Source organism: Ranitomeya imitator, chromosome 5 (assembly GCF_032444005.1).
Source record: "Ranitomeya imitator isolate aRanImi1 chromosome 5, aRanImi1.pri, whole genome shotgun sequence".
NCBI classification, from domain to species: domain Eukaryota; kingdom Metazoa; phylum Chordata; class Amphibia; order Anura; family Dendrobatidae; genus Ranitomeya; species Ranitomeya imitator.
In genome coordinates this window covers 435,497,649-435,517,525 of record NC_091286.1, presented here as the reverse complement: position 1 = coordinate 435,517,525, position 19,877 = coordinate 435,497,649, and the positions used below count along the sequence as shown (strand labels likewise).

The following is a 19,877-nucleotide window of genomic DNA, read 5'->3' as shown; positions in this document are numbered from 1 at the left end:
GGCAGATGAATTATGACTATTCTTCTATGTATGTATACATCTATATATCTATGTATTCTATGTGTATATTTATACTCTATCTATTCTCTTCTAACCTGTCACGCAGTGATTATACTGTTATACTGTACGTGGCACATGAATTGCCAGCATTTATTTTATCTATCTTTGCAATATATATATGTACATAGTGTATATATATATATATATATATATATATAGATAGATATAGATATAGATAGAGAGAGAGACAATAGGAGAAAAGGGAGCAAAATGATGACATCTGATAAAAATCAATACGTCAGTTTTATTAATTAATTTTATTAATTGGAGCTGATTTAGTTTTGCTAGGGGTAGTGGACAACTTGTCACCCTCCCGGTCTTTAAGCATGTATGTGGGATATATATATATATATATATATATATATATATATATATATATATATATATATATACACACTGTATTTTCTGGCATATAAGACTTTTTAACCCCTGAAAATTCTCTCAAAAGTCGGGTGTCGTCTTATACGCCAGGTGTCGTCTTATAGGGCAGATGCGGAGTAATCTGCGGTCGCCGCATATTGTGGAGGGAGCGGTCCCAATGATGAGGTGAGGGGGCGCCTCACCGGGAAGGTGTAAGTGAAGCAGAGGCAGAGAAGGAGATAATAGGATACAAGGGCGAGCCAGATGAGTGAAAGAGGAGTTTTTTTCTAGGCACAGACGCTGACAGTTTGCTTCACTTACACCTTCCTGGTGAGACGCTCCCTCACCTCGTCATCGGGACCACTCCCCCCCACTATATACGTAGACCACAGATTGCTCGGCACCCACCCTATAAGACGACACCCGGCATATAAGACAACCCCCAACTTTTGAGAAGATTTTATATTTTAACTGGAAAAGTTGGGGGGTCGTCTTATACGCCCAGTCGTCTTATATACCGGAAAATATGATTTTATATATATATATATATATATATATATATATATATATATATATATATACTAGATTGTGGCCCGATTCTAACGCATCGGGTATTCTAGAATATGCATGTCCACGTAGTATATGGACAATGATGATTCCAGAATTCGCGGCAGACTGTGCCTGTCGCTGATTGGTCGAGGCAACCTTTATGACATCATCGTCGCCATGGCAACCATTATGACATCTACGTCAATACTGTGCCCGCCGCTGAATCAGAAAGTGGGATTTCTACATCCTTTATGACATCATCGTCGCTGTGCCCGTCGCTGATTGGTCGAGGCCTGGTGGGATTTCCAGGACAGACAGACAGACAGACAGAGACGGAAAAACCCTTAGATAATTATATAGATAGATACACACAACTGTGGATGCCAGTGACACACACACACACACACACACACATATACAGTATATATATATTTCCAAAGCCTTTTCCAAAGACTATGAATGATTACAGCAAAACTTTTTCTCTACTCATGGTTAGTGGTTGGGTGACGCCATTTATTGTCAAACTACTATGTATTCTCTATTTAAATCATAATGACTACCAAAAACATCCAAATCACACAGATCAAAAGGTCACAAACCCTGGGGATTTTGGCTTGATAACATGCACAGAAGATGATACAAGTGGGATTGAATGGCTACTAAAGTTAACATACTCACCTGTGACCTGTTTGCTTGTAATCAGTGTGTGTATAAAAGCTGAATGAGCTTCTGGGATCCAGACAAACTTTTACACTTTCATCCAGCCACTGACATTTCTGGATTGTGAGTCATGGGGAAAGCAAAAAAATTGTCAACGGATCTATGGGAAAAGGTAATTGAATTGTATAAAACAGGAAATGGATACAAAAAGATATCCAATTGATAATGCCAGTCAGCAGCGTTCAAATTAGATTAACAAATGGAAAGTCAGGGACTCTGTAAAATCAAAACCATAGTCAAGTAGACTAACAAAAATGTCATCTATAACTGCCAGTAAAATTGATCGGGATGCAAAGAAAAATCCACAAATAACATCAGTTGAAATACAAGACTCTCTGAAAACTAGCGCTGTAGCTGTTTCAAGATGCACAATAAGGAGGAACTTGAAGAAAAATGGACTGCATGGTCGAATCACCAGAAGAAAGCCATTACTGCAAAAATTCCACAAAGTATCTCACGTACAACACACAAAACAGAACAGAGACAAGCCTCAAAACTTCTGGAGCAAGGCAGTTTGGAGTGATGAGACCAAAATTGAACTTTTTGGCCACAACTATAAATGTTACATTTGGAGAGTGGTCAACAAGGCCTATGATGAAAGGAACACCATTCTTGTTGTAAAGCATGGAGGTGGATTGCTGATGTTTTGGAGATGTGTGAGCTACAAAGGCACAGGAAACTTGGTGAAAGTTGATGGAAGGATGAATGCGGCACGTTATCAGCAAATACTGGAGGCACATTTGCACTCATCCGCGTGGAAGCTGCACATGGGACGTACTTTGACATTCCAACATGACAACAATCCAAAACACAAGGCCAAGTTGACCTGTAATTGACTACAGCAGAGTAAAGTGAAGGTTCTGTAGTGGCCATCTCAGTCTCCTGACCTCAATATCATTGAGGCACTCTGGGGAGATCTCAAGCATGCAGTTCATACTAGACAGCCAAGGAATTTAAAGGAACTGGAGGCTTTTTGCCAAGATGAGTGGGCAGCTTTACTATCTAAGAAAATAAAGAACCTCATACACAACTACCACAAAAGACTTCAAGCTGTCATTGATGTTAGAGGGGGCAATACATGGCATTAAGAAATCCATTATGTGAACTTTTGATCAGGGTCATTTGGATGTTTTGGGTTGTCATTATGATTTAAAAAGAGAAAACACAGTAGTTTGACAATAAATGGCTTCACCCAACCACTAACCATGAGTGGAGAAAAAGTTTTGGTATTATCATTTATATTCTCTGAAAAAAGGCCAAGAAAGCAAAAATTCTGCCTGGGTATGTAAACTTTTTTGAGCACAACTGTATATATCTATTTATTCTATGTGTATATATCTATTCTATTCTAACCTGTCAGTGTGATTTTACTGTACGCGGCATATGAATTGCAGGTTTTCCAAATGATCTAGAGGTATGGTTCCACAGGAAGTAGTTTTTTTTTCTTTTGGGGCACTCAACTTTATTAGCATGCACAAAGAGACACAAGTTGGCCACAAAAACGCATGAAAAAATGCACCAAAAAAGCAACAAAAATGCACCAAAAAGGCACCAATAAATGAGTTTTTGCCGCAGCTTCTTTCCTTTCAAGAAATCAGGTTTTGCTACAGAAAAAAATGCAGCAAAATCGCCCAGTGTGAACTTACCCTAATAGTTTTGATCCTGAGTCTCAACTATTTGCTTACTTGGGGATGCCTACCTCTTGAACTCATGTACTAGGACAATTTCTGAATCCGTGGACAGTTTGCTAGATTTGGTGATCTGATGGTGCTTTTTCTCTTTTGATTGCTCAATAGTTATAGTGATAGTAGACCTATAGTAGATCTTGGCCATTTTACCATAGGATCTTATAGTGATCTAACAATAGCTCAGAAGAATCTGTAGTTCCAGATGCTGTGTTTGAAATTAGGATGCTAAATTATGCCTGTATTACTTGTCTGAAAGTGACCTTGGAGTCAAGATATTTATAGCATTTGCATAAACTTTTTCAATTTCTTTATAGACTGGCACTTTGACAGAAGACATCTTGGATTTGTATGGTGTTCTTCCTTGTGAGAAAAGCTGGTAAGTTTTATTCAGTATAACAACTGTAAAGTGTATGCTTGCCATGAGTGAAAAAAGCTCAATCAGTGGCCAAAGTCAACATTGTGCTCTCCTTCTTTAAGGAATCCTGTCAGCAGGATTGTACAGAGTAACCTATAGACAGTTTCAGGTTGACGCCGCCATACTGATTAAAATGATACCTTGACTGATAAAATCCATCTTGTGGTTGTTGTTTAATTTTTATTTTGCAGGTAGGTGCCAGCTGTGGCACCTGCGCTGCAGCATAATCACATATGTACTGTGTATATACCGTATTTTTCGCTTTGTAAGACGCTCCGAATGATAAGACGCACCCCAAATTTTGAGGAGAAAAAAAAGGAAAAAACTTTTTTTAATAAATTGGGGGGTGGGGGGGGCTTCTTATAATCCATGTGTCTTATTGCTTACCAGGGGTTGTGGCTGCGGTGGATCAGGGTCCCAGGGTCGTTGCTGGAGGCAGGAGTGGAGCATTGCTGCAGGCTGGGATGAGGGGGTCTGCAGTGGGGCTCCTGTGCTGGAGGGGGGCTCCTGTGCTGCAGGCTGGGATGAGAGGGTCTGCAGGGGGGCTCCGGTGCTGCAGGGGGGCTCCGATGCTGCAGGGCTGTCTCCGGTGCTGCAGGGCTGTCTCTGATGCTGCAGGGCTATCTCCGATGCTGCGGGGGGGGGCTCTGCCGAGATTTTGTGAATGGCTAGAGCCCCCGGCAGTTCGTCCATGCTTTCCTGTGCGGTGGACTTTTGGAAAATGGCTCCCGGGAGGCGGCGCATGCGCAGATGGAGATCTTGGGACCAAGATCTCGAGAGATGAGATCCCAGCCCTGAAATCTCATCTCCCGAGATTCCGGCGGCCATTTTCCCGGAGTTAGTCTTACAGGAAAGCGTGGACGAACTGCCGGGGGGCTCTGGTCTTTCACAAAATGTCGCCAGAGCCCCCCGCAGCACCGGAGCCTCCAGCCTCCAGCATCACCCGGGGCAGCAGCGGACAACTGCGGCTGTGGTGGCAGGCGGCAGCGGACAACTGCGGCAGTGGACACCCCCCTCATCCCAGCCTGTAACGGTAAGCGGTATATCCGCTTTGTAAGATGCACCCCCATTTCCCCCCCAAATTTGGGGGAAATAAAGTGCGTCTTACAAAGCGGAAAATACGGTAATTAATATGTTTGAGTTTCTCTTGATATTCAAAAAAAATGGTGCCTGATAGCCAATAGCAGCGATTGGAGGAGGAATTTTTTTTCTTCTCTAGCAAGGTGATGCTGCCGACGCCTGCACAATAGCAGCCATTGGCAATTGCCAATAGCTGCTACTGTGCAGGCACAGTGGGTGCCATTTTCAAATGGATTTTTTGGGGGGAATATCAGGAAAACCTCAAACATATTGCCTGCAGAACGTTTTTTTCAATATGTACAGTATATATACGTAATATTCATTATGTCAAATGTCAGCAGTCCTCATTAAGAATAGCTAAACAGAGTACCACATGAAGAACCCCTCACAGGCCGCCCTGGAGCACGAGCATATCATTAATTCAAAATTGAAGATAAAGATTAAAAATCAACCACAAGACGGATTTCATCAACTAAGGTATCATTTTAATCAGTATAACGTCTGTAGGCTACAGTGCACAATCCTGCTGACAGGGTCCCTTTAAGCAAGTCCTAAGGGACACCCTATTCTGCCTAACCTTTTCTCTCCCTATGGTGTCTGCTCTCTTTACAATTTTTTTATCCCCTCACTTAAACTTAAAATGAATATTGATTAAATAATGCTATGTGCGTCAACATACATTTTTAGTTTTCAGGATATGACATTTTTCACTTCTTGTGATAATCTATGCTGGTGTCCAATACTTCAAGCAATGACAAGTTGCCACTCACTTATCACAATGGATGGAAAATTACTAGGAGATCCAATGGACTTGAAGATGTTTGAGGGAACAGGTTGGGTAAGTTACACGTTAAAAAAGTTTATATGTTTACATTTTATAAAAATATAGCATTCTGCTATATTATTATGCACCCATCTACAACTCAAATTCCCAAAAACTTTTGGGACGCTGTGTAAGATGAAAAGAAAATGAGAATGCAATGATTCAAAATTTCTTATTGACATATTTTATTTACCACAGAACATAAAAAAATCAGAATTTGAAAATTATACATTTTTCCTTTTCATTTGAAAAAAATACCACATTTAAAAATTAACTGCAAAAATACATCTCCAAAAAAGTAAAAAAGTTGGGACAGCATTAACAGAAGGCTGGAAAAGAAAGTGGTACTAATGAAAAATAGGTGGAGGATAAATTTACTTCAAAAGTACATGACTGTGCATAATGTTGGAGAGGCAGAGATGGTCAGAGGTTCACCAATCTTTGAAAAAAGAAGTGTAGAAGATACAGACTGACTGACGCATGAATGGCTGTGATGGGAATAACCCTTCATTAATAAATCTGAATTTAATATATTGAACAGGAACTTGAAGATTACAAGGTAAAAATCAGAGAAAATGACCCATATAAAGGCTGCATAATGGTGAAACCGGGACCTACTGCTGCAAAGGCAAGTTAATTATATTTTCCTAATGTTATTTTCAGTATAGTTTTCTAAAAAAGTTTAACATTTTATATGTGTTCCTCTTTGTTTTTAATCTTTAGTCTCATGTGTATTAAAGGGATGGCTCAACCTTTAAAAGTAGCGATATAAGCAGCCCAGACTGGTATAAAATAAAATAATTAAAAAAATAAAAGTTACAAACCTCTCAATATCTATCCATGTCTAGGTTTCCCTCAGTGCATCTGTAGATTTTGCTAAACAGATGGCTATGTGGCCACTACAGCCAATCATTTTTCACCACTGTGGCAAGTGATTGGCTGCAAAAGTCACATGCTAATCACCAGGGGTGGATTAATGGTAGCCAGGGTCACGGGCTGTTCAGACACTGTGGGCCCCCCTGGTCATGTGACGGGGGTCATGTGATGGGGGTCATGTGACGGGGGTCATGTGACGGGGGTCATGTTATACCTAAACCAGATTATTCCAGAAAAATGGTTACTTTACTGTAACCTATTAAATATTTGTTAAAATATGCAATACAATTTAGGTATATTTTGACCAATATCACATACAAGGAACAAATACCACTGAACCATGACCAGACCACAAATTACAACCACAGTGATCGAATAATATCACATACAAGGAACAAATACCACCGCACCATGTCAAGACCACAAATTACCACCTCTTGGTGACCAAATAGCACATACAAGGGACAAATACCACAACACCATTTCCAGACCACATATTACCACCACTTAGTGACTGAATACTACAATACTGATCAGTAATTAAAAAAAAACAAAAACACAATACTATCACCATAAGTGCCAGTATTCACAGGAGATCTGTACTTTAGTATGCAGCGTCTGTGTAGAGGTAATACAGAGATCACTGGTGACATTATACACAGGAGCTCTGTATATAGTATACAGTGTATAGTGTCAGTGTATAGGTAACACTGACTCACCAGTGACGTCTCCAGGTGAGGTCCTTCATCTTTCATCCAGCACAGACCGCCATCATTTCTTCCAGCCAGGACTTGTTTCTGCAGGAAATAACACAGTTATCTCAAGCTCTGCTTGCAGAACACATTACTTAATTTTTCACAACTTCTACATTACACTACATGAAGTAAAAAAGGTGATATAGTGTCACTCTACACAGTAACAGGACCGCCCCACATTTAAAACAGTATACTCAAAAAATAAAATAAATAAATCACTGCAGTAATAATATCCCTTAATTAGCCCCTATGGTAATAATATTCCCCATCCTGGCCCCGTTTCTCATTCCTGACTCCAGCCATATGTTGTTGCATCCTGCCCTCATGAGTGTCCATTCTACCCCATATGATCTCCCCATCCTGCCCCATCTGTCTCCATCGTATCCATCCTGCCCCATGATCCAATCCTGCCCCATGTTTTTCATTCTGCCCCGTGTCTCCATTCATGCCCCGTATCTACATTCTGCCCATGCCTCCATTCCTGCCCCCAGTGTGTCCAGCAATCTGCCCCAGTGTTTCCAGCATATTACCCCCAGTGTGCCCAGAAATCTGCCCCAGTATGTCCACCATATTGCCCCAATGTCCAGCAATCTGCCCCAGTGTGTCCAGCATTGCCCCAGACAGTGTCCAGCAATCTGCCCCAGTATGTCCAATTGTCCAGCATTGCCCACAGTGTGTCCAGCAATCTGCCCCAGTGTCTCCAGCATTGCCCCAGTGTCTCCAGCATTGCCCCAGTGTCTCCAGCATTGCCCCAGACAGTGTGTTCAACAATCTGCCCTAGTATGTCCAGCATTGCCCCCAGTGTCTCCTGTCCAGCAATATGCCCCAGTATGTCCAATTGTCCAGAATTGCAAACAGTGTGTCCAGCAATCTGCCCCAGTGTGTCCAGCATTGCCCCAGTGTCTCCAGCATTGCCCCAGTGTGTCCAGCAATCATCTCCCCCAGTGTGTCCTCCAGCATTGCCCCCAGTGTCTCCATGTCTCCAGCATTGCCCCAGTGTCTCCAGCGTTGCCCCAGTCAGTGTGTCCTGCAATCATCTGCCCCAGTGGGTCCTCCAGCATTGCCCCCAGTGTCTCCACCATTAGGTTATAAAAAAAAAAAAAAACGAGTTCTCCTCACCTGACCAGCGCTCCAGGCAGCGAGCTCCCTACAGCAACGCACTCTCGCCAGCGACTGACAATGACATCAGACGCCAGCGACGTGTGCCCTGCGCCTGGCCGACTTCAGCTGCCAGCCTCCAATTGGCTGGCAGCTGTTGTACACTATTGACGTGTGGGGCGCGCCCGCACATCAATAGGAAACCGCCGCAGCGCCAGTAGGGGGCCGGTGAGCAGATGAGACGGGGCCTGATGCGGGCCCCCTCTCTCTGCCCACCGGGTCCGGGGGCACATAAATGATAGGGGCACACATGCAGTAATGCCCTGATGGCGGCGGCCGGTGGGCAATCTGTGCGGTAGCCCAGGGCCCCCCCACACCACTGGGCCCTGGGCTACCGCCCAGATTGACCCTGTTAAATCAGACCCAGACAGCACTAGAAAGGACCTAGAGGACCAGTAACACATGTATACAGTACATATTTTCATTATACACCATGTTAAGCTGCTCGAGATTTTTCTTGTATTTTAATTTAAAGGGGTACATTGAATATTAATAATAAATGTATTTTAACCCCTTAATCCCGTATGACGTGCTATCCCATCGAGGTGACCTGGGACTTAATTCCCAGTAAAGAGATAGTACGTCATATGCGATCGGCAGCGCTAACTGGGTGAGCGTGGCCGATCGCGGCCGGGTATCAGCTATCGCAGATGACATTTGGCACTACGTGCCATGAGCGGTCACATACCGCCCCTGGCACATTAACCCCCGGAACACTGCGATCAAACATGATCACAGCATTCCAGCGGTATAGGGAAGCATCGCGCAGGGAGGGGGCTCCCTGCGTGCTTCCCTGAGACCCTCGGAGCACCGCAATGTGATCGTGTTGCTCCCAGGGTCTCCTACCTTCTTCTCCCTGCAGGCCCTGGTTCCAAAATGGCTGCAGGGCTACATCCGGGTTCTGCAGGGAGGTGGGTTATCAGCGCCTGCTCAGGGCAAGCGCTGGTAAGCCTGAGCCCTGCATGTCAGATCGCTGATCTGACACAGTGCTGTGCAAAGTTTCAGATCAACGATCTGTCACTATAACATGATGCCGCCCCCCTGGGGCAATGTTATAAAGTTAAAAAAAAAAATATTCATGTGTAAAAAAATGAATAAATAAAGAAAAAAAAATATTGTTCCCATAAATACATTTCTTTATCTAAATAATAAAAAAAAACAATAAAATAACACATATTTAGTATTACCGCGTCCGTAACGACCCCACCTAAAAAACTGCCCTGCTAGTGTAACCCCTTCAGTGAATGCGGTAAAAAAAGCCAAAAAAACGAGGCAAAAAACGCTTTATTATCATACCGCCGAACACGAAGTGAAATAACATGCGATCAAAAAGACGGATATAAATAACCATGGTACCGCTGAAAATGTCATCTTGTCCCACAAAAAACGAGCCATGATACAGCATGATCAGCGAAAAATAAAAAAGTTATACTCCTCAGACTAAAGCGATGCAAAATAATTATTTTTTCTATGAAATAGTTTTATCGCATAAAAACGCCAAAACATAAAAAAAATAAATGAGGTATTGCTGTAATCGTACTGGCCTGAGGAATAAAACTGCTTTATCAATTTTACCAACCGTGGAAGGGTATAAACGCCCCCCCCCCAAAAAAAAAAGAATAAATAAATCATGAATAGCTGGTTTTTGGTCATTCTGCCTCACAAAAATCAGAATAAAAAGCGATCAAAAAATGTCACATGCCCGAAAACGCAAAAAACAAGACCACACATGACTCTGTGGACCAAAATGTGGAAAAATTATAGCTCTCAAAATGTGGAGACGCAAAAATAATTTTTTGCAATAAAAAGCATCTTTTAGTCTGTGACGGCTGTCAATCATAAAAATCTGCTAAAAAACCCCACGATAAATAGTAAATCACCCCCCCCGTTCATCACCCCCTTAGCTAGGGAAAAATAATATTAAAAAAATGTATTTATTTCCATTTTCCCATTAGGGTTAGGGCTAGGGCTAGGGTTAGGGTTAGGGATAGGGTTGGGGCTAGGGTTAGAGTTGGGGCAAGGGTTAGGGTTTCAGTTAGAATTGGGGGTTTCCACTGTTTAGGCACATCAGGGGCTCTCCAAATGTGACATGGCATCCGATCTCAATTCCAGCCAATTCTGAGTTGAAAAAGTAAAACAGTGCTCTGTCCCTTCCGAGCTCTTCCGTGCGCCTAAACAGGGGTTTACCCCAACATATGGGGTATCAACGTACTCAGGACAAATTGGCCAACAACTATTGAGGTCTAATTTCTCTTGTCACCCTTGGGAAAATAAAAATTTGGGGGGATAAAAAAACATTTTTGTGGGAAAGAAATGATTTTTTATTTTAACGGCTCTGCGTTATAAACTGTAGTGATACACTTGGGGGTTCAAAGTTCTCACAACACATCTAGATAAGTTCCTTGAGGGGTCTAGTTTCTAATATGGGGTCACTTGTGGGTGTTTTCTACTGTTTAGGTACATTAGGGGCTCTGCAAACGCAATGTGACACCTGCAGACAATCCATCTATGTCTGCATTCCAAATTTCGCTCCTTCCCTTCCAAGCTCTGCCATGCGCCCAAACGGTGGTTCCCCCCACATATGGGGTATCAGCGTACTCAGGACAAATTGGACAACAACTTTTGGGGTCCAATTTCTCTTGTTACCCTTGGGAAAATACAAAACTGGGGGCTAAATATAATCTTTGTGGGAAAAAATAATTTTTATTTTCATGGCTCTGCGTTATAAACTGTAGTGAAACACTTGGGGGTTCAAAGCTCTCAAAACACATCTAGATAAGTTCCTTTGAGGGTCTACTTTCCAAAATTGTTTCACTTTTGGGGGTTTCAATGTTTTGGCACATCAGCGGCTCTCCTAACGCAACATGGCATCTCATCTCAATTCTTGTCAATTTTGCATTGAAAAGTCAAACAGTAAGAGTTTTTGCCGAGTCGAAAGTAATTAAAGGGCGAATTCTAGAAATGTTTTTGAGATGCAGATAAGAAGAGCAAGCCAGTGATTAGATGTGGGGGTGAATGAAAGCTCGGAATCAAGTATGACCCCAAGGCAGCGGGCATGTTGCTTTTGGAGTAATGGTGGAACCACACACGGAGATGGAAATGTCAGGCAAAGGTAGGCTAGTAGAGGGAGAAAACACGAGGAGTAAAGTTTCAGATAGAGGGAGGACATGAAGTTAGAGACAGCGGTAAGACAATCACTGGTGTTTTCTAAAAAGGTCAGCGTGACATCAGAAGAAGTAGTGTATAATTGGGTGTCGTCAGCATACAGGTGGTAATGGAAACCAAATCTACTGATTGTTTGTTCAATAGGGGCGGTATAGAAAGAGAAGAAGAGGGGACCTAGGACTGATCCTTGAGGAACCCCTACAGTAAGGGGAAGGTGAGAGGAAGAGGAACCAGCAAAAGATACAGTGAAGGATCGGTCAGTGAGATAGGAGGAGAACCAGGAGAGAACGGTGTCCTTGAGGCCGATGGAGTGGAGCATAGTGAGGAGGAGCTGATGATCCACAGTGTCGAATGCTGCGGAGAGATCCAAGAGAATTAGCATGGAGTAGTGACCATTAGATTTAGCTGTTAGTAGGTCATTAGAGACTTTAGTGAGGGCAGTTTCAGTAGAGTGTAAAGAGCGGAAACGAGATTGAAGAGGGTCGAGAAGAGAGTTATCTGAGAGATATCGAATGTGGTCAATTTTTCCTTTGAAGTAATTGGCCAGATCGTCAGCGCGGAGATCCGTGGTTGGGGCTTGCACTCTTGGGTTGAGTAGAGACTGATAAGTGTCAAAGAGATGTTTAGGGTTATTGGACAGCAACGTGATGAGGGTTTGGGGAGGTAAAGGGCAGAGTTGTATGTTTTTAGCATGAACTTATAATGGATGAAATCTTTGGGTAGATTAGATTTTCTCCACAGACGTTCGGCACACCTGGAGCACCGCTGCAGGAAACGTGTTTGCAGTGCGTGCCACGGTTGTCGCCGTCTGTGCCGAGTTGTTCTATGTATAGGAGGTGCTGCTTCATCCAGGGCACTTTGCAGGGTTTCATTGTAATGCTTCAGAGCAGAATCAGGTCATGAAATGGAGGAGATTGGGGCCAATGAGGACTGCAAGTTCTTCATAAGTTTCTGGGTGTTGAAGGCCTGTAAGTTTCTATAAGTGTGGAATGTGGGGGTGACCTGAGCGGGATGGCAGTTCTTGAAAGAGAATGAAAGAAGGTTGTGGTCAGAGAGTGGGAGAGGGGAATTTGTGAAATCATCCACTGAGCAAAGCTGGGAGAAGACCAAGTCGAGGGAGTTTCCATTTTCATGCTTGAGAAAAAGAATGCTGTGCCCTGTTAAACTCACAGGGGAACAGCTAACTAATAGAGCTGACAGTGGTCACGCAGTCAGCATAGCACACACAAAACTCCTCACCAGAGGTGCCGGTATTCTAGGGGCTTATTTCAGCCAAACCCTGAATCCACATACACAAAGTCCTCACCGGAGGTGCCGGTATTTTAGGGTCTTATTTCAGGCAAACCCTGACCACATGCAAGCATGACCACACTGGCGCTGAGCTCATAACTTAGGTTACTACTAGCTGGCATGGCCATGCAAACCTTTTATAGCTGCAGCAACTTCAGGACCTTCCTAGAGGACCAATGGGAGCTGCTACAGTACCTGAGCAACTTTAGGACTTTCCTAGAGGACCAATGGGAGCTGCTGCAGTACCTGAGCATGGGATAACCGACCTCCAATGAGAGGTCTTACCCTGGGCATGTTCAGAAGGTAAAAAGCAGGACTTAGTCCCAGAGACGTCTGCTTGCCACTGACCAGTACTGGCTACAATGGCTGAGCCTGGAAAGGCAGCAGCAACCAACCGCACCGTATTGGGCTGAGCCAGATGCTGGAACCGACGTCTCCACTGAGCAGGCTCCACTGCAGCTGGAGAAGAATGGAAGACCGCAGCGGAGATTTCCCCAGTGCGGAGGCAGGAACTCGACCCCTAACAGACACCATGTTGCATTTGGAGAGCCACTGATGTGCCTAAACATTGAAACCCCCCAGAAGTGACATCATTTTGGAAAAAAGACCCCTTAAGGAACTTATCTAGATATGTGGTGAGCACTTTAACCCACCACGTGCTACCCAGAAGTTTATAATGCAGAGCCGTAAAAATAAAAAATCATATTTTTTCACAAAAATGATCTTTTCACCCCCATATTTTTTATTTTCCTAAGGGTAAGAGAAGAAATTGGACCCCAAAAGTTGTTGTGCTATTTGTCCTGAGTACGCTGATACCCCATCTGTTGGGGGTAAACCACTGTTTGGGCACATGGCAGAGCTTGGAAGTGAAGGAGCACTGTTTCACTTATTCATTCTTGTCTGGACTATTGCAACTCTCTACTAATCGGCCTCCCTCTTACCAAACTCTCCCCGCTCCAATCTGTCCTGAATGCTGCTGCCAGGATCATATTCCTCAACCGTTAGAATGATGCCTCTACCTTGTGCCAGTCATTACACTGGCTACCCATCCACTCCAGAATCCAGTACAAAACTACTACCCTCATCCACAAAGCTCTCCATGGCTCAGCACCACCCTACATCTCCTCTCTGGTCTCAGTCTACCACCCTAACCGTGTCCTCCGCTCTGCTAATGACCTCAGATTAGCATCCTCAATAATCAGAACCTCCCACTCCCGTCTCCAAGACTTTACACGTGCTGCGCCGATTCTTTGGAATGTACTACCCAGGTTAATACGATTAATCCCCAATCCCCACAGTTTTAAGCGTGCCCTAAAAATGCATTTGTTCAGACTGGCCTACCGCCTCAACGCATTAACCTAACTATCCCTGTGTGGGCCATTAAAAAAAAAAATCTAAAAAAAAAGCAAACTTAAACCATAATCAGGTTCCTCGCATGATGTTCTCGTACACTTTACACAGTTCATAGCCCTTTGTGTCTGTACTGCTACATACTTAGGCCGGCCTCACACTAGCCTGTTTTACGAACGTAAGAGAGGTGCAGAAAATACGGATTGCACACGGTACAATGCTTCTCTATGCCCCAAGCTCATATCTGCCGTATTTTACTGATCCGTATTATACGATGTTCTATGGCCGTAGAAAAATGCAGCATGCTGCGTTTGTCACCGTATTGCGCAAAAAATACGCCAATGAAAGTCTATGGGGGCCAGAAAAATACGGATTGTGGAGTGCCCCCAGACACAGGGCCACGAGTTCTCGGTACCGGGCCTCTCTGGTTCGGTTCTGAGGCTGTCACGGTGGCTAGACCCGGTCCGCGACCCTGCTAAGGGGCGTCCAATAAAGGTGGTACAGTCTGTCAGGGATTCGTGATGCCACCTGTAGTGTTCGGTCAGGGTGACCGACGCTGCTGTGGGGTCCGCTGGGGTGATGGAATGGCAGCTGGATGGTATACCTTCCCACAGGTGAAGTATGTCCCCAGGGCTTCCCAGTAAGGTGGATGGTGATGGTGTGAGGTGCAGTCAATAACGAGGACACAAGGTTGCAGTCTCTTTACCTCTTTACTGAAGACTTCAGGATCCTCAATCCAGAGCACGCTTAACAGGGCTTTCTGAGACCGGCCGGTCCGATGGGCACATCCAGAATACCCTTTGCAGGTGGAAATCAGTGCCTACCACTAGCGCCTGTGTGTTGTAGTGCTACCCTGCTGAGCATTTGGAATAGTCCTCACAACTGCTGTTCTCGTTCGTTCGTTCGTTCTTTCTAATTCTCTCTCGCTTGTTCCAGATGTTACTAGTTTCTCGTCCCCCAGGTATGTTATGGCTAGGACGCACCCGTATGACGGGAAGGCTCAGAGCTCTTCCGGGACCCTAGAGACACCCCTCTCCATGTGTTGCCCCCTATTTCTTCGTAGGAAATTTAAGGTAGACAGCCAACCTATAATTAACTGTCCTGCGGAGTTCGAAGTAAGGCCTAGAGTCAATTACTCCCGCGGTGTTCCGACCACCGGCTACGCGCCTCAGTAGGATGTTGCCTCGGTCTCACAGCACGACTCCTACTGGCTCTCCTTTGTGCTTGATCTCGTTTCTCACTGTTCCACAATATCCTTCCCTTCGTGTCTCTTTCTTAGGATACCGCCGCGGGGTGTGCAGGCGCGGTTCCGTAACGTTCTGCTCTGTTCGCTAGGCACTTGCCATGTTCCCACACCTGACAGGAACCCCCTGTGTCTTCTCCCTGCAACACCCCCTGCCACGGGATGTTGTCTGAATCCAACCCAGTCAGCTTCTGACTAACTTCCTATCCAACCCCTAGTTTTACTAGTGTGAGGAGTGGCCCAATAAATAAAGCCCTTTGCTCCCCCTAGTGGCCGGACTGTGAAGTGTAATGTAATGTGTAATGCAGGACCACCTAGCTCCTGGGCCGGGCCTACTGTCATTGTCTCTCTTTCAGCAACCAACTGTCGTTCTACGGTTCTCAGGAGGACTCTTTCTCTAACCCCTACGGGTTCACTTTCAATCTTTCCTGTCCTCAATCTCTATCAACATTATCAAACTGTCCTAAATTTCAACATTATTAACATGTCAACTTTTCTTAAGGTCTAGTTTTACCAGTGTGAGGAGTGGCCCAATAAATAAAGCCTTTTTCTCCCCCTAGTGGCCGGAGTCTGAAGTGTAATGTGTGCTGGTGATACCTGGTCAGTAGAATTCCTTCAGTGCCATCAGACGTACCATCACTCCCCTTAGTGGCAGAGTGTCATACTGCAACGACCAGATCTCTGGGGCGCTGCACTTGCACACAGACCAACAGACTGTAAACCATCTCATATCCCTTTTTTTTTGCATATTCCACACTACTAATGTTAGTAGTGTGTATGTGCAAAATTTGGGCGCTCTAGCTATTAAATTAAAGGGTTAAATTGCGGAAAAAATTGGCGTGGGCTCCCGCGCAATTTTCTCCGCCAGAATGGTAAAGCCAGTGACTGAGGGCAGATATTAATAGCCTGGAGAGGGTCCATGGTTAATGCCACCCCCCCCCCCCGACTGAAAACATCTGCCCCCGGCCACCCCAGAAAAGGCACCTCTGGAAGATGCGCCTATTCTGGCACTTGGCCACTCTCTTCCCACTCCCGTGTAGCTGTGGGATATGGGGTAATGAAGGGTAAATGTCACCTTGCTATTGTAAGGTGACATTAAGCCAAATTAATAATGGAGAGGCGTCAATTATGACACCTATCCATTATTAATCCAATAGTATGAAATGGTTAAAAAACACACACACACATTATTACAAAGTATTTTAATGAAAAAAATACACAGGTTTTTGTAATATTTTATTATACTGGTAATCCACCTGAAGACCCTCGTTCTGTAAAAAAGGTAAAATAAAAAAAAACAACAATATCCCATACCTTCCGATGATCAGTCTCGTCCCATGCTGTAATTCCATCTGAAGGGGTTAACCCATTTTACAAGCAGAAGCCTGCTAATGCAGCTGTGCTCCTGCCTGTAAAACCCCAGGGAAAGAATGGAATGTAGGTCAATGACCTGTAGTTACCTTCAGTTACGGTGAGGCGCCCTCTGCTGGATGTCCTCATATGAACTGGAGGCTGGGAACTTTTCAGAATATTTTCCCACGCTCGAGTTCAGGCTTGAGAAAGGCTCATTCAGAGCCGAAACGTCGCAGAGACATGTGGGTTTAAATAAATCCTGCATACTATCTTTAAGAAAATGGAGTGCTGCCTGTGTTTTTGGAAATTATATATATATATAGTATATATGTTTTTACGATTTTTTGAGCACATGAATCCATTGTATGTCCGTATGTCGGTTTTGCATGCCTGCGAGAAAATCTCGCAGTACGGATGCCATACAGATTACATACGGAGGATGCCATGCGCAAAATACGCTGACACACCCTGCCTACGGAGTACTTACGGATCAACATTTTTTGAATTTTGTGGTGTATTACGGCTGTAAAATACGGACCGTATTTTTATACGCTGAATGTGAGGCCAGCCTAAGGCAGTGAACTGGTTCACGCAGCTTTACCTGAATACCCGAGTCTTACACTATGGCTGGTCCGAATAACTAAAGCAATTGTTACCATCCACCTCTCGTGTCTCCCCTTTTCCTCATAGTTTGTAAGCTTGCGAGTAGGGCCCTCACTCCTCTTGGTATCTGTTTTGAACTGTGATTTCTGCTATGCTGTAATGTTTATTGTCTGTACAAGTCCCCTCTATAATTTGTAAAGTGCTGCGGAATATGTTGGCGCTATATAAAAAAAATTATTATTATTTATAATCAAGCAAATCTGTGAAGTAACAGAGTTCGCTTATACCGCCATATAATACTGTCTTTTACTAGCAGCAGGTTCTCTCCTGCACGGTGGACCCCGGGTTGCGAACGCACATACTACTCAATATATATATATATATATATATAGGCTTGAGAAAGGCTCAGTGCGAGCCGAAACGTCGCGAGATGTGGGTCTGAAATAAACTTCACAGCCTTTTTTCACCTTTATCTGATGTTGGAGTGCTGCCTTCTTTTTTTGCTTGATATATATATATATATATAGACAATAAAGTTGTAACTTGCATTTTACATATAGGGAAAAATTATAGTCTATTACATGGACTTCATATATAGAAGCCGAATAAGCCACCCCATGTATGTATGCCAAGGACCATATAGGGACAGCTACAAACATAACAGTTATCTTAATCACCACAAAAAGCAGATTAATCCCATAAAAAATTACCTTTATTTATATAAGTTAAAATCAATACATAGAAACAGGTACAGAGGGACACGGATATGGACGGTGAAGCACTAAGTGGCAGCACATAGAGCAAAGAGCCCAAGGCACCACCCACAGCCGAAGCACAACATATTAAAATATTTCAGGATATCAATCCATAAATATGGGCAAAAGATATAGCAGACACTGGTACTATGACCCGATATCCAGCAGGTAAAGAAATGTAACAGAGCAAAATAACATGCATTACCTGGGCGTACACCCCCTGAGGAAGGAGCTGGTCTGTAGCTCCGAAACACGCGTTGGGGTGGGCTCTGGGTCCCCCATCGCTGAGCATACCAGGTAATGCATGTTATTTGCTCTGTTACATTTCTTTACCTGCTGGATATCGGGTCATAGTACCAGTGTCTGCTATATGTTTTGCCCATATTTATGGATTGATATCCTGAAATATATTAATATGGTGTGCTTCGGCTGTGGGTGGTGCCTTGGGCTCTTTGCTCTATGTACTGCCACTTAGTGCTTCGCCGTCCATATCCGTGTCCCTCTGTACCTGTTTCTATGTATTGATTTTAACTTATATAAATAAAGGTAATTTTTTATGGGATTAATCTGCTTTTTGTGGTGATTAGGATATACATATATATATATATATATATATATACAGTTAGGGCCAGAAATATTTGGACAGTGACACAATTTTCGCGAGTTGGGCTCTGCATGCCACCACATTGGATTTGAAATGAAACCTCTACAACAGAATTCAAGTGCAGATTGTAACGTTTAATTTGAAGGGTTGAACAAAAATATCTGATAGAAAATGTAGGAATTGTACACATTTCTTTACAAACACTCCACATTTTAGGAGGTCAAAAGTAATTGGACAAATAAACATAACCCAAACAAAATATTTTTATTTTCCATATTTTGTTGCAAATCCTTTGGAGGCAATCACTGCCTTAAGTCTGGAACCCATGGACATCACCAAACGCTGGGTTTCCTCCTTCTTAATGCTTTGCCAGGCCTTTACAGCTGCAGCCTTCAGGTCTTGCTTGTTTGTGGGTCTTTCCGTCTTAAGTCTGGATTTGAGCAAGTGAAATGCATGCTCAATTGGGTTTAGATCTGGAGATTGACTTGGCCATTGCAGAATGTTCCACTTTTTGGCACTCATGAACTCCTGGGTAGCTTTGGATGTATGCTTGGGGTCATTGTCCATCTGTACTATGAAGCGCCGTCCAATCAACTTTGCAGCATTTGGCTGAATCTGGGCTGAAAGTATATCCCGGTACACTTCAGAATTCATCCGGCTACTCTTGTCTGCTCTTATGTCATCAATAAACACAAGTGACCCAGTGCCATTGAAAGCCATGCATGCCCATGCCATCACGTTGCCTCCACCATGTTTTACAGAGGATGTGGTGTGCCTTGGATCATGTGCCGTTCCCTTTCTTCTCCAAACTTTTTTCTTCCCATCATTCTGGTACAGGTTGATCTTTGTCTCATCTGTCCATAGAATACTTTTCCAGAACTGAGCTGGCTTCTTGAGGTGTTTTTCTGCAAATTTAACTCTGGCCTGTCTATTTTTGGTATTGATGAATGGTTTGCATCTAGATGTGAACCCTTTGTATTTACTGTCATGGAGTCTTCTCTTTACTGTTGACTTAGAGACAGATACACCT

General features: G+C 43.7%; 1 protein-coding gene across 2 annotated transcripts in view; it reads left to right on the top strand.

The window, feature by feature from the left end:
* LOC138638115 (probable cation-transporting ATPase 13A5) overlaps positions 1–19,877 on the top strand; it is a 371,860-nt gene that overhangs the window by 181,657 nt on the left and 170,326 nt on the right. For both annotated transcript variants that reach the window (XM_069727135.1, XM_069727137.1), the window contains exons 13-15: positions 3,692–3,753; positions 5,560–5,710; positions 6,237–6,323. In XM_069727135.1, the coding sequence (XP_069583236.1) occupies positions 3,692–3,753; positions 5,560–5,710; positions 6,237–6,323 (300 nt within the window). The remainder of the gene's footprint in view (positions 1–3,691; positions 3,754–5,559; positions 5,711–6,236; positions 6,324–19,877) is intronic.